General features: G+C 30.0%; 1 protein-coding gene across 1 annotated transcript; it reads left to right on the top strand.

Annotated features, from left to right (window-relative positions):
• Window positions 1-4,863: 4,863 nt before the first annotated feature.
• On the top strand, window positions 4,864-10,024 carry LOC108461528 (glyoxysomal processing protease, glyoxysomal). Its single transcript, XM_017761393.2, has 14 exons — window positions 4,864-5,251; window positions 5,342-5,388; window positions 5,466-5,643; window positions 5,729-5,776; window positions 5,849-5,914; window positions 6,068-6,202; window positions 6,417-6,542; window positions 6,703-6,806; window positions 7,097-7,182; window positions 7,275-7,369; window positions 7,456-8,170; window positions 8,747-8,939; window positions 9,263-9,354; window positions 9,484-10,024. The coding sequence occupies exons 1-14, from the start codon at window positions 5,186-5,188 to the stop codon at window positions 9,747-9,749; spliced, it is 2,217 nt and encodes a 738-aa protein (XP_017616882.1). The 5' UTR covers window positions 4,864-5,185; the 3' UTR covers window positions 9,750-10,024.
• Window positions 10,025-12,947: the final 2,923 nt, after the last annotated feature.

The following is a 12,947-nucleotide window of genomic DNA, read 5'->3' as shown; positions in this document are numbered from 1 at the left end:
TGTTATAGGCATCAAAATAAATTTTTAATTATTTTTATGCCTCGGTTTTGTGGTCCCGAGACCACCTTCCGACTAGGGTCAATTTTGGGCTGTCACATGGAGTTCCGTAGCTCCAGCTATAAATAATTTAATGACTGTGACTCAAGAAAACAGCTTAACCTGAAAATGAGTAATTGTACAATTATTATTGTTTTACCTTGAGAATCATGTTGACAAATTGTTTATTATTTACGTACTTACTTACTAAGCTTTATGCTTACTCTCTTTCCTTTCTTTTGTCTTATAATGTCACCAAGCCAGCTTGGGGTTCAAAGATCGTTGGAGATCCATTCACACTATCAACACTCTTTTGGTATTTTGAAAATAATATTTTGGATTATGGCATGTATAGAGGACTTAGTTATTTTGTTTTATGTCATAATTAATTTGGCCTAAAATGTTAGCCTTCAATATTGGATAGCTCATTTTGTATATGACCATTGATATTAATTAATATCGTTCAAGCTATTAAACTTGAATTGTTTTAACTTGGATATATAAAAAAAAAATCTACGTCATGGTTTCGTACGATTGCATGTGTTATGTTCCGGTAATGTCTTGTACCCTGTTCCGGCATAGAACACGGGTAAGGGGCATTACAAAGAATGGCAACCAATATAATCGATGTAGGTTCATTAGTTTAAGTAGTACTCAAATAATCAATCGACCATCATTTAATAATCTACATTATCTAAAACATTAGGAAGAAAGTTTAGCTTAGTTAGTTTAATCAATAGTTTGATTTTAGTTTATAAACCATTTTATTTGGGCTTGCACTAATAATTTCTTACTCAATTGCATTAGTAATTGCATAACTTGTAATTAATTTGATAAACAGATTTACCCACTTGGCAATCTTTTGGGTTCAACCTCTTGGAATACTTCGTGGTCCATCGGAACTATAAATATTACAACTAGCACTATACACTTGCAGTTAAAATCGCTCTTTAAAATAGTTTTTTTCCAAAATCTTTAGTTTTAAAGCGCACGATGGATTTTGTAAATGAATTTTCCCTCATTTCTTGTTTGTTTGAATAGGTTATTCTATGGAACAATATGTAAAAGAAATAAGAAGTTTGTCTAGAGTGCTAACTTCTACAATATCAAATAGAGATTTGAGATTCACATCAAAGTATAAATATATTTGTTATTGATTGAGTTTATTCACAATCATAGTTATCAGTCTAGTAAGTAAGAAGGTATTGTATGAATTACTGTATGGAAGAATGAGTAGAACTCTCATTTGTTGGACAAAACTAAGAGTAAGATAGTAGGGTCAAATTTATTAGAGAAACAGAAGGAAAAGTTAAATTGATCAAAAATCATTTAAAGGTAGCTTTTGATAGACAAAAATTCTCATTAGATCTTGAAAGAAAATATATTGGATACAGCGTGGAAGAGATAAATGAATTTCTTTAGTGAAAGTGTTATGGAGATGTCATAATGCGAAAGTCAGCTAAATTTCGAGGATGAAATTTCTTTTAAGAGAGGGCAGGAATGTAACATCCTTAAAGTCCATTAGGTTAGGAATAGTGCTAATACTAGATGACATGTGTTAGAATTTTCGAAAGAAATAAAATAGGAATTATTAGTGTTAGTAAAGAAGGCAATTCGATACCGAAAGAAATTGAAAAGACTTGTGTATTGAGAGAAATAAGTCTGAAGTATTGACTAAATTATAAAGAAGTAAAAAGTATAGGGTTAAAGTGAGAATATTTAAAAGTTGAAGGGCTAAAGTGTAACTTTAAAAAAGTTGAATGACCAATAATGCAAATATCTCAAAAGTTCTTGTGATACAAAATTTGTAAATAAGGAATAAATTGAATAAGTGGAAAAATATAAGGGACTAAATAGCAATTTTATAAAATAATGTGGTGATTCAAGGGAGAAATTGTAGAAAATGTTAAGGGTAGAATACCCATTTCTCAAATAGGATAAATATCATGATAATTATAAGCTAGGTGTTAATTTTTATTAGATGAAATTATTTTATATTATTTTAATAATACTTTATTAAGATAATTTATTACTAATTTATTTATTTATAACTAATATAAAAGAAAGGAAAATTGAAGTTCTTCATTTTTCATGCTTCCAACGTGTTTGAAAAAGGAGAAGAGTGAAAATTTGTTTTTCTTGCAAATTAGTCTTGTTTCATCAATTCTACCATTTTCACTCAAAAATCTTGATAATTTCCATAGCCACCAAAAAGGAAAAGTGAAGTAAAGATCCTAGAGAGTTAGACTATCATCTTGGAAGGAAGAAATTGGAGTTGGAAGCAGAAGAAGTTGAGAAGAAAGTGAAGAGATTAAAGAAATAAGAAATTCTGGTATATTCATGTTTAATTGAAGTAGGGCATAAGAAAATGATTTATAACATGAGTTTTGATTATGTATTTGATGTATTCATGGAGTAGAAATAGAGAAGAAATGATGAAAGTGTAGAAAACAAAGTGAAGGTGGTGACAAAAGTGAGAAGGAAGAGAATTAAAACAAAAATAGTGAAATTTTACAAAATAGAGGTAAGTAGTTCAAGAATCTTAACTTATTCAATTAAAGTATGTGTGATTTTTATTTAATTTGTTATACTAAAATTCTTAATATTTAATATTTAATATTATATATATATGTGGAAATGTTAATATTTATTATGAAACAAATTAAAAAGAAATGAATATATGAGTTTTGTCTTAACAACAAAGTGAAGCATTAAGTGTAGTGAAATCAAAATAATAAGGACTAAATTGAAAAGTATACAAAAGTTTATGTGTAAATTGAAATAATATGATAAAAGCTTAAATGAAATGTAAGTGTTAGTGAATTAATTACAAAGTGATATGTAAGTGGATTTCTAATGATACTCAATTTCATATTGAAAAGGACCAAAATGTAAAATAAAAAAAGTGACTAAGTGTACTAAGATTTTGAAATAACACATTCAAGTATCGTGATATATAGAAGTCAAGTGAATACCAAATGAGAATATGGTGATTAATGAAAATATATGCTAGTAGGGACTAAATTGAAAAAAGTAAGTAAAGTGAAATTTATGCAAAGAAGAATAGATAGAAAAATCACCAAAATTTGATATATGTAATTAAATATTACTAGATAATTTTAATGAAGTATTTATGGTAGTAGGTTTCAATGCGAAGTGAAATTGAAGTGAACATTTAATTTTATGAAATTAATGATTAAGTTTCAAATTTGTAAAAAGACATGTGAAATTTAACAATACTTTGATAATGGATATAGAATATGATAAGCCAGTGTATTATATATTTCATGTGCTAAAGAAATACTACTATAGTGTTTATTGAATTTTTATAATAATGAATGAAGTGAAAAGAATTCAAAAGTATATAAGTTCTGTTCTTAAATGTACATGTGAAACTAATTCTGTTATATTTGCTCACGTAGACAAGATATGAACTAGTAGGATATAGATACCATGTCATTAAAGAAACTTTTAGCGCGCTTTCTATTCTGTTAATGCACTTTAGTGCCACAATGTTCTAATAAAGCACTTTAGTGTTGTTCCATTTTGATATTGCACTTCAATGTCTCTGTTATGTTATTGCATCTCGATGTAACTTTATATTATTTTTGTATATCCGCATATTCTATTAAGTCTATATTGAGTATCTATTAAATAATAAAGGAAAAATAAAATAATGATTAATATGACATGTTTAGGTGTAAGTGAAAGGAAATGGTAGTGAATTAAACTATATAGATATAATGACAAGTTTTAATGTTATTAAATTTTGACTTATATAATATAATATTCATGTACATTATTTATACTTATTTAAAGAAAAGTAAGATTAAATCTTATTGTATGTTGAAACTAATTAACAACTTCAACAGACTTAACTAACTCAATCAAGCCTCAATCTATACACTTGTTAAATGTGCAACATGTGTTGAATGTTATCAGCATACTCCAACATAAGGTAAGTATCATTAATCTTAGATTAACTAAAGAATACTATCTTCTCTCACCCTTGTTAAGTTTTTCATTATTTTCATAAAAAGAGTTTCTTCATTTGAATTTTTGAAAAGAAATCATAAGAAATAGCTTACGTTTTAAAGTTATTTATATATAATAATATCTTATATATTATAAAAAAGAGAGAAATAATAATAATGTTTAAAGAAAGGAGATATTGGTTTGAAATAAGCCAAAGGCTTCCTCACCTTTGCAAATGAACAACAGTGATTCCAATACTATTCTAATTAAAAGGTTGTTTCGAAATGCCAATTGTTTCAAACATTTTAGAATAAAACGATGTGTTGATGTAGTGTACTAAATTATATTATGTGTTTTATATGCATTAAATATTTTATGTACAAATATTTTATATATAAAATATTAATTAAATTTTAACTTGGTTGACATTGACATTATTATTAGTACAGAAAGACATGTGGTTGAGCATGCTAAAGTGCGCTATATTATGCTCAAATTAAAAATTTAATTTTTACATTTTAGTTTTGACATAATTTAATACCTCAATCCTTAAAATGTCATTAATTAGTTTAAATATTTTATTCTAATTAAATTGATAATGTTAATTTTTAAGATTTGTTAACATCATTAAAATTTTATTAATTTCAAATAAATTACAATGTCTTTTCTTGTTTTATGAATATCAAGTGAGATTTTTTTAAAAAAATTCAAAATAAAATATCAATAAATTAACAGAAAAATAAATAAACCTAAATTTTAAATTCAAAAATAAAGAAATTAAATTTTTAAAATAAAATTCCAAACATAAGAAGTACAAATAAATAACGAAACGCGAAATGTGATTGGAAAACCATACTAGCAAATTGTAAAAAGAATGCCGCCGACGTAGCTTATGAGGAAGGGAACAAAACGTTTTGGCCCATCAAATGATTCAACGGCCACGATTTACAAGATACAAACTGCGCGCGCTTTAACGGTCTCACCTTATCTATACACATAGTATTTTAATTTTAATTTTTCTGGCAAGCGCCAGAAAGTCAAAACTATCCTCAGGACTTACTTCTGCTTCTTCGGTTTTTATCGTATCCCCCCACACTTCCAAACACTCCCAAATTCCCCAAATTATATCTCAACGAATCCATCTGATTATTCTTTTACAACCGTTTCTATCCAAATGGCTCTCCCTGAAACAGCCGATTTCGCCCGGAATTTCTCTGTTTTGGTCAGAGTCCAAGGCCCCGTAAGCCCATTAGCCTTTGCAATTTGCAGCTTTTTTTTTTTAAATGGATGTTTATTAAATTTATTTATTTTTAATTAAAAATTTGTGTAGGATCCAAAGGGTCTGAAGATGAGGAACCATGCCTTCCACCAATACCAGTAAGTTAAATTTTTGTCTTGTGTTTGGTTTCCAATTTTTTGAATTAATTCTTTTTTTTTAATTATGTGTATTTTAGTTCTGGCAAAACGACATTGTCAGCTTCGGGCATGCTATTACCTGACACCCTTTACAACACTGAAGTGGTTAAGTGCATTTGGGATACTGATAGTGGTCAGAATTTGATGTTAGTTATGACAGTTGCTTCTCTCGTTGAGCCTTTTCTTACAATTCAACATAGGGAAAACCTTTCTCAGGTAGTAATGTTGACCTTTTTTTGGGGTTTAATTGCTGACTTTGTTGGGATTTTGAGTTTATGTGCTACTCTTTGTTTCGATGCAGGGTCTACCTGAGTTGATTCCTGGTGCTCAGATTGATATTATGGTCGAGGTATAAGATAGGAATGCCTTTTGATTAACTTGGAATGAGTTAAGTGTAATAAGAATAGTGTTATTTTCATAGGAAAATATGGGCGCAGATTCAGATGGAGTAGGTTGTCGCTGGTTTACTGCATGGCTACTGAAAATGGTGAGCATTTATAAGTTGTTAGTATGGCTACTTATGGATTTAAATGCTATAAGAACACTTTAATGAACTGTAATATTAGGTTATACTTTGATGCACTTGAGGAATTGACTGCATATGGACTATATGATATTGATTGATGAATGGATTTTGAAGGTTGATGTTCCCATATCATCCCTTGCACTTCAATCCCTTGTCGAAGCTTCTTCAGGCTCACAAGAGCAAGGATGGGAGTTTGGTTGGTCATTGGCTTCAACTCATCAGCCTTCAGTGGACAGTACTCAGACGCAGGTGAGTATGAAACAAACTACTCCTTTATCGTCCTTACAAAAATAAAATTAAAAAACTCCTTAATTTACCCTTGTTGGAGATCATCAGTGACCAGTTGTACATAACCATAGATCCTGGATTTTTTTTTTCTGTGATCATGCTTGAGGAAGTAGTTTTTCCTTCATTTACCCTTGTTGGAGATCCAACAAGATCTGATTTTTTAACTTTATTTCAGATAGAGTATGATAACAAACTTTTAATGGAGCATCAGGGGCTAGTGATGGGGAGATCGAGCAATCCTAGTCTAATGGCCAGGTCAACAACTAGAATTGCTATCCTTGGAGTTAATTTGCATTTAAATGTAAGCTTTTCTTTCACTTTTTGCTCTTTTCTTTTAGTTAATATTTACTTTCAATAGTAACTGAAGCAGAAAATTTACTGTTTTGAGATTTTATGGTTTGTATGGTTATTTTTGCATGCTTTGGTTCTTAACCTCGATGTTGTGGATTATCATGAATCAGGGCCTACCAAAAATTGGAATATCACCTCTGAATAAAAGGGGAGAGTTTCTTCTGGCAATGGGATCTCCATTTGGCATCCTCTCTCCCTTGCACTTCTTTAACAGGTAATGCTTCCTCCTATGTAAATATCTTTTACGCTTTAATAAGTTAACATTGATAATAACCAACTTGTTTGCCAACATTAGTTTTCATTAGACAAAATACTGGGATCACTGACAGTGATCCTTGTGGAACATGAAATGAACTAATCTTTTATTGGTATTTAACTTTTACCATCAAACTATCCGAGTATAGTTCTGTATCTCTCTTCTCACCGTGGTATATTATTAATTATTTTGCTTGCTTATGTTCTTCGGGAGTTCTACTGTTTGACTAATGTAGCCACTTGAATCAGCATGTCAGTGGGATCTGTTGCCAACTGCTATCCACCTAAATCATCTGACAGAGCATTGCTAATGGCTGACATTCGATGTCTTCCTGGTCAGGATTTTCCCATGCTTTGTTACCTTTACTTTTCTTTTAAAAAAAATTACCTCGAACTCCTAATTACGATTTGCTATCAAATTGGCCAGGAATGGAGGGTGGTCCAGTTTTTGGTGATCAGGGCATGCTGGTTGGTATCTTGACCAGACCTTTGAGGCAAAAGACCAGTGATGCTGAGGTTCAGGTAACTTGCACATGGTTGGCTTATCCATATTCTTTAAGCTTTGTCATGGTACATTCTTCACATCAAGTTGTAGCCTTGGGTAACAGTTGGTGATTCCATGGGATGCCATTGCAAGTGCTTGCAGTGACTTGCTGCTGAAGGAGCCACAAATTGAAGAAAAGGGGATTCACATCAACAAGGGAAACTTAAATACTGTAGGAAATGGATTACTGTCTAACAGCAATGGTTCAAATGGACACTGCTGTTACAATCATGACCTTTTTAACTCACCTTGCTCTTCACTATTACCAATTGAGAAGGCAATGACTTCCATATGTCTTATTACCGTTGACGGTGGTGTATGGGCATCAGGTGTTGTGCTCAATGATCAGGGGCTAATACTCACAAATGCTCACCTGTTGGAACCGTGGCGATTTGGGAAAACAACTGTAAGAAGTAGTTCAAAAAAAGAAGCACCATTCTTCCTACCTGAAGAATCTGCATTTTCTGAGGAGAAAGGATATAAGAGGTACCAGAAAAGTTGCATTGGACCATTTCCACTGGCTGATCAGCAGAAAGGGTACAAGTTGAAGTCAGTTTTCCATGGTCATAGAAGCATACGTATTCGACTTGATCATCTGGACCCTTGGATTTGGTGTGAGGCGAAGGTAGTATATATTTGCAAGGGACCTTTGGATGTTGCTCTGCTCCAAGTTGATTGTATTCCTGATAAGCTTACCGCTATTATGGTGGATTTTAGTCAGCCATCATTAGGATCAAAGGCATATGTTATTGGACATGGACTACTGGCACCAAGATGTGGTAAAGCTCTTCCCTATTTATTATTTGTTTGTGGTTGTTTCAATACATTTGAAATGAGATAATTCTGTTGTGTTTACATTACTCTTCACTTTACCCTTTTTCATTGTACGACTTGGACTTTATAAGTGGTTCTGTGAACGTTCACATCTGAAGTTTCCAATCTTAGCATCGAAGCCATCTGTTGTGTAGTTTCAAACAAGGTCATTTGGATCTCTGTTGGTTAGAGAACTTTTTTTTTTTTTTAAAGATGTTGGTTAGAGTGATTAAAACTACTCGTTTACCAAATAAGGTCAAAGTATGCCATTTCAAGTATGCATTAGCTTACATTGTCCACTGACCCTGTATCTCCTAAAATTTCTTATCGATCCCTGATCGACTGCATTTTTTTTTTTTTTTTTTTTTTTTTTTTTGCTATGATGCATAGGAGCATCAAATTTTCTTAATGCTACGATGTTGAGGGACTGAGTCCCCTGGGATTGTTTCTTGTGTACTTTCATCTGAATAAACCGTTTATCTATACTTTTTGTAATCTCTTATTTTCTTAAATTCAGTCATTTATCCTTATTTAATTTGCAGGCTTCTCCCCTTCTGTTTGCTCTGGGGTGGTTGCAAAAGTTGTGAAAGCAGAGATGCCCTCGTATTACAAATCTTTATTGCCAGGGTTTTCACAATTTCCAGCAATGCTTGAAACAACCGCTGCTGTTCATCCCGGTGGAAGTGGCGGTGCTGTCGTCAATTCAGATGGTCGTTTGATTGGACTTGTTACAAGGTATGGTGGATAACAATTGTGCAAAAATAGTTTTAATCTCGTAGTGGTTTGACATAGTTGGAAATAGTCTTTTTGACGTCATGTTTGTTGTCAGAAATGCTGTTTTGCATTTTCTTGTCGCTACTGTTTTTGTGGTCTGAGGGATGGAGTACTTGTTTGATGCTTCATGTTTATACAAGATTGTGACATCATTTTATTGTGTGTTTCTGTTCGACTAATCCACATTTTTTGTTGTTGTTTTTTTTTTTGTTCTCATGTCTGTTGTTAAGCTTGTCGGTGCTGGCTGATCAAATGGTTTTTACTGAGTTATGTTCTTGATACAGCAATGCCAGGCACGGTGGAGGAACAGTTATACCACATTTGAACTTCAGCATTCCGAGCGCAGTTTTGATGCCTATCTTTCAGTTTGTGAGAGGTTGGTTAATTAGGATTGCGATGGTTACCATGTTTTGTGTTATTCTCCTTGTACAGCTGATAAATTTAGTATTGGTTATGTAAATTCTTCTTTTCTTAAATTTATGAATTCCTTTCGTTTTTTGTCCAGACATGAAGGACTTTTCTCCTCTGCAAAATCTTGACAAACCAAACGAACTCCTTTCGTCAGTATGGGCATTGATGCCTCCATTATCTCCAAAGCCAGGGCCTCCACTTAATCTTCCCCAGCCGATACTAGAAGATAACAACAACAAAGAGGGGAAAGGTTCTCGGTTTGCTAAATTCATAGCCGAAAAGAATGAACTGTTGAAGAGATCAGCTCAATTTGGTAAAGTGGAAGGACTCCCTAATCCGATTCTTCCTAGTAAGTTATGACCTTTGCTATAATTTCTTGTGCTACATATATATATATGTATATATATCGAAAAAGATCATCCCCCGGAATATGCTGAACCAAGTTTCAAAACACTTTTGTTATGATGACTCGGGTCTTGCCGGAGTTAGCTCACAGATCATATAAACAATGGGTTTTGGGGGAAGTATTAAGGAGTCCCCTCTCATTTGTAATTACATTTCTCAACTTTACTAAAATGAAATCAAATTCCAAATGTCATTTCTTCCTGCATCCGACAAGGAAGAATGTTGTTGAACTAGGTTCTGCCTGACCCAACAAAGTTTCCCTGGAATTGTTATGGTCTGCCGTCGGCTCCATTTCATTTGTCTCTACTGCTTGAGTCGAGCTCGACTTCAAACTGCTCAAACTGGTTTGAGTAAACTCAATTAAGCCTTTTTTTACTTGGTAAAAAATCTTCGTGTTCAAATTTGAATTGATATTTTTTAATACTAATTAAAAAAAAAGCGCTTGATTAGTACTGATATTCGATTCATTTGATGGCTTCGATTGAATTACTAGCATGGTATTATTATTTTCACAATTTTATTGTTGGATTTTGGGTGTGATTGATTGAGTGAGAAAGGTGAAAGGATGGCAGGAGAGAGCGGAAAAATGAAAAGAAAATAAATTTGGAGTGTGTTTGATTGGAAAATAAAGTGAGAAGAAAGAAAATGAGAGATGATCATTTTGCATCTTAATGCTTTAAAATAATCCTTTTAAATTGAAATTCAGATGAGAGAAAATGTGAGAGAAGAGTATGTTAGTTTAAATTATGTTTTTCAATTATTTTATTTTCATTTTACTTTTTAACTCTACCAAACAATAGGAAAGAAAATTGCTTTTTATTTCCATTTTTTCATATTCTTACCAAGCACAGTTATGGTTTCCACCCTTCTAGTTTTTCACCCTTCTTTCTATCTTTCCAGTTCTTTCTTTTGTATCAAACAAAGTTTGTTTTCGTGATGTGCATCGTTTTCCAATGAAAAAGGAGTGAAATGTTTGTTTCAGGAAAAAATTGTCATTTTCATTTTCTTGAAAAATGGAAAACAGTGAATGATTAAATATTTTGAAAATTTTTCAAAAATGAATTAGAAATATGTGAAAATTAGAGAATAAAGAAAACACATTTTCATTTTTCAATAGAAAATGTTTTGGGAAAATGGAAAAAGTTGAAAATAATAGATTTTTTTTAATTTTCATTTTATGCATTAAATTTATCATGGTTCAAATTCTTTTAGAAGAAGCTGTTTTATTTTTATAACCTGTAAATTTTTTATTTAATTGCATTTTATTTTACTAATGTAATATTTTTAAAAATTATACTTTAATTCAATTATTTAGTTATTTCATTTTGGATAATTATTTGATACACTAATTATGAAAAGTTTTTATTTCACAAGCAGATTGAGATTTTCTTAAGAATCTTTAAGTTATATTTAAAAAGTAAAAATAAATAAAATATTTGTCAAAATCTTAACCCTACTTTTAGAATAAAAATTTTCAATGCTTGTGTATCAAATAATTATTTTTTCATTTTATTTTAAAAATACATACCAAACATGTTTTCATTATTTTCTTTATTGGAAAAATTATTATTTATCAAACATATTTTCTAATTTTCGAAAAATAAATAAAACTATTTTCTAAAATAAAAATTTTCTCTCAAACCAAACACTCCCTAACATTTTAGCCTTTTTTTTTTTTCTTTTAGAATTACCCACTTTTGTTAAATTATAAAAGATTCGTGAATTATAAAATTAAAATAAAATAATAAAAAGGCAAAAGATTCATGAAGCACTTAAAGTGAACAATATTAATCAGATAAGGTTAAATGGTATTTTAAAAACGTAATTGATGAATTATTTTTAATTAAAAATAAAGGTGGTTCTTAAAATATATATATATAATAATTAAACAATTTTTAATCAATAACTTTGAGCATCATTAGATGGGATTCAATCATTCAAATTAAAATTTATGAACCATTACTATTCAATATTTCAAATTTAGAAGAGCATGTTAATCATTAAAATAAATAAATCATGATTAAAAAAGTCATGATTCTGTTGTTAAAATTAGATTTAATTATGAATTTCATATCCTTATTTTATAAAATTGAGAATTAATCTTTCTATTTTAATTTCTCAAAATTTAGCTTAAATGTGAAAACTTATTAGTTATTTATGTATAAAATTATTGAATTACTGATTTTAATAAATAATAATAATTAATAATATTATCAATTGAAGTAAAATTTTAATATTCATAAAATATAAACACCACATAATATCGAATTTAAGTAGATGAACTACTAGTATTTTAGCATTATATCATATTAGAACTTTACTCACTTGATATGATATTAATTGAAAAGTTCCATTTTTGTTTGCTGTAAATTTAAAAACTTATAAAACCATTAACAGTTAAAGTTAGAAGAAAGACTAACGAAATCATATATACATAACTTATTACACCTCTTCATGATTGGATTATTCATTCAAGTTTAAAGCTCTATCTAAAATTTGAAAAAGTTTGAATAAAAATATTAGGTTCCAAAAATGGGTTTGAGCAAAAAATTAGACTCGTTTAAAATATGGGCTAAATTTGAGCTTAAACATCCAAGGCTCAAACTCAACCCGACCCAACCCGCTTTTAAGTTTGTAATGTTTTATATTATATTTTTTATATATATTATTTAACTTATAACACAAAAAAGCTAAACACAGTAGTAATATATAATACTATTATAATGTAAACATTAAAAATGTTAAGATAACTAAATGTAAAATTTTAATAAATAAAAATTTTATAAAATCATTAAATATTAAATTAAAATAATTATATTTAAATTTTTAAAAATTAATATGGTGGGGCGTAAAATGAGCTTGGATTAACTATTTACACATGTGGACGGACTTGGATAAAATTTCAAGTTCATATTTTGGATCGGACTAAACTTGGACAGCCAAAAAATATGTTAATATCATACTTAGACCCGATTCAACTTGGCCCACGAACACCTCTATCCCCTATATTTGCTACAACTAAGACATCCACATTTTCTATTTAACTTCTATATTTTTTATTTTTATCTATTAAACAAAATTTAAATAATTTAAATGAAATTAAATAATTTTAATCAATTAATATTTAAAAATAAATTATTACTTTATAATTTA

Source organism: Gossypium arboreum, chromosome 6 (assembly GCF_025698485.1).
Source record: "Gossypium arboreum isolate Shixiya-1 chromosome 6, ASM2569848v2, whole genome shotgun sequence".
NCBI lineage: Eukaryota > Viridiplantae > Streptophyta > Magnoliopsida > Malvales > Malvaceae > Gossypium > Gossypium arboreum.
This window is presented reverse-complemented; position numbering and strand designations above follow the sequence as displayed.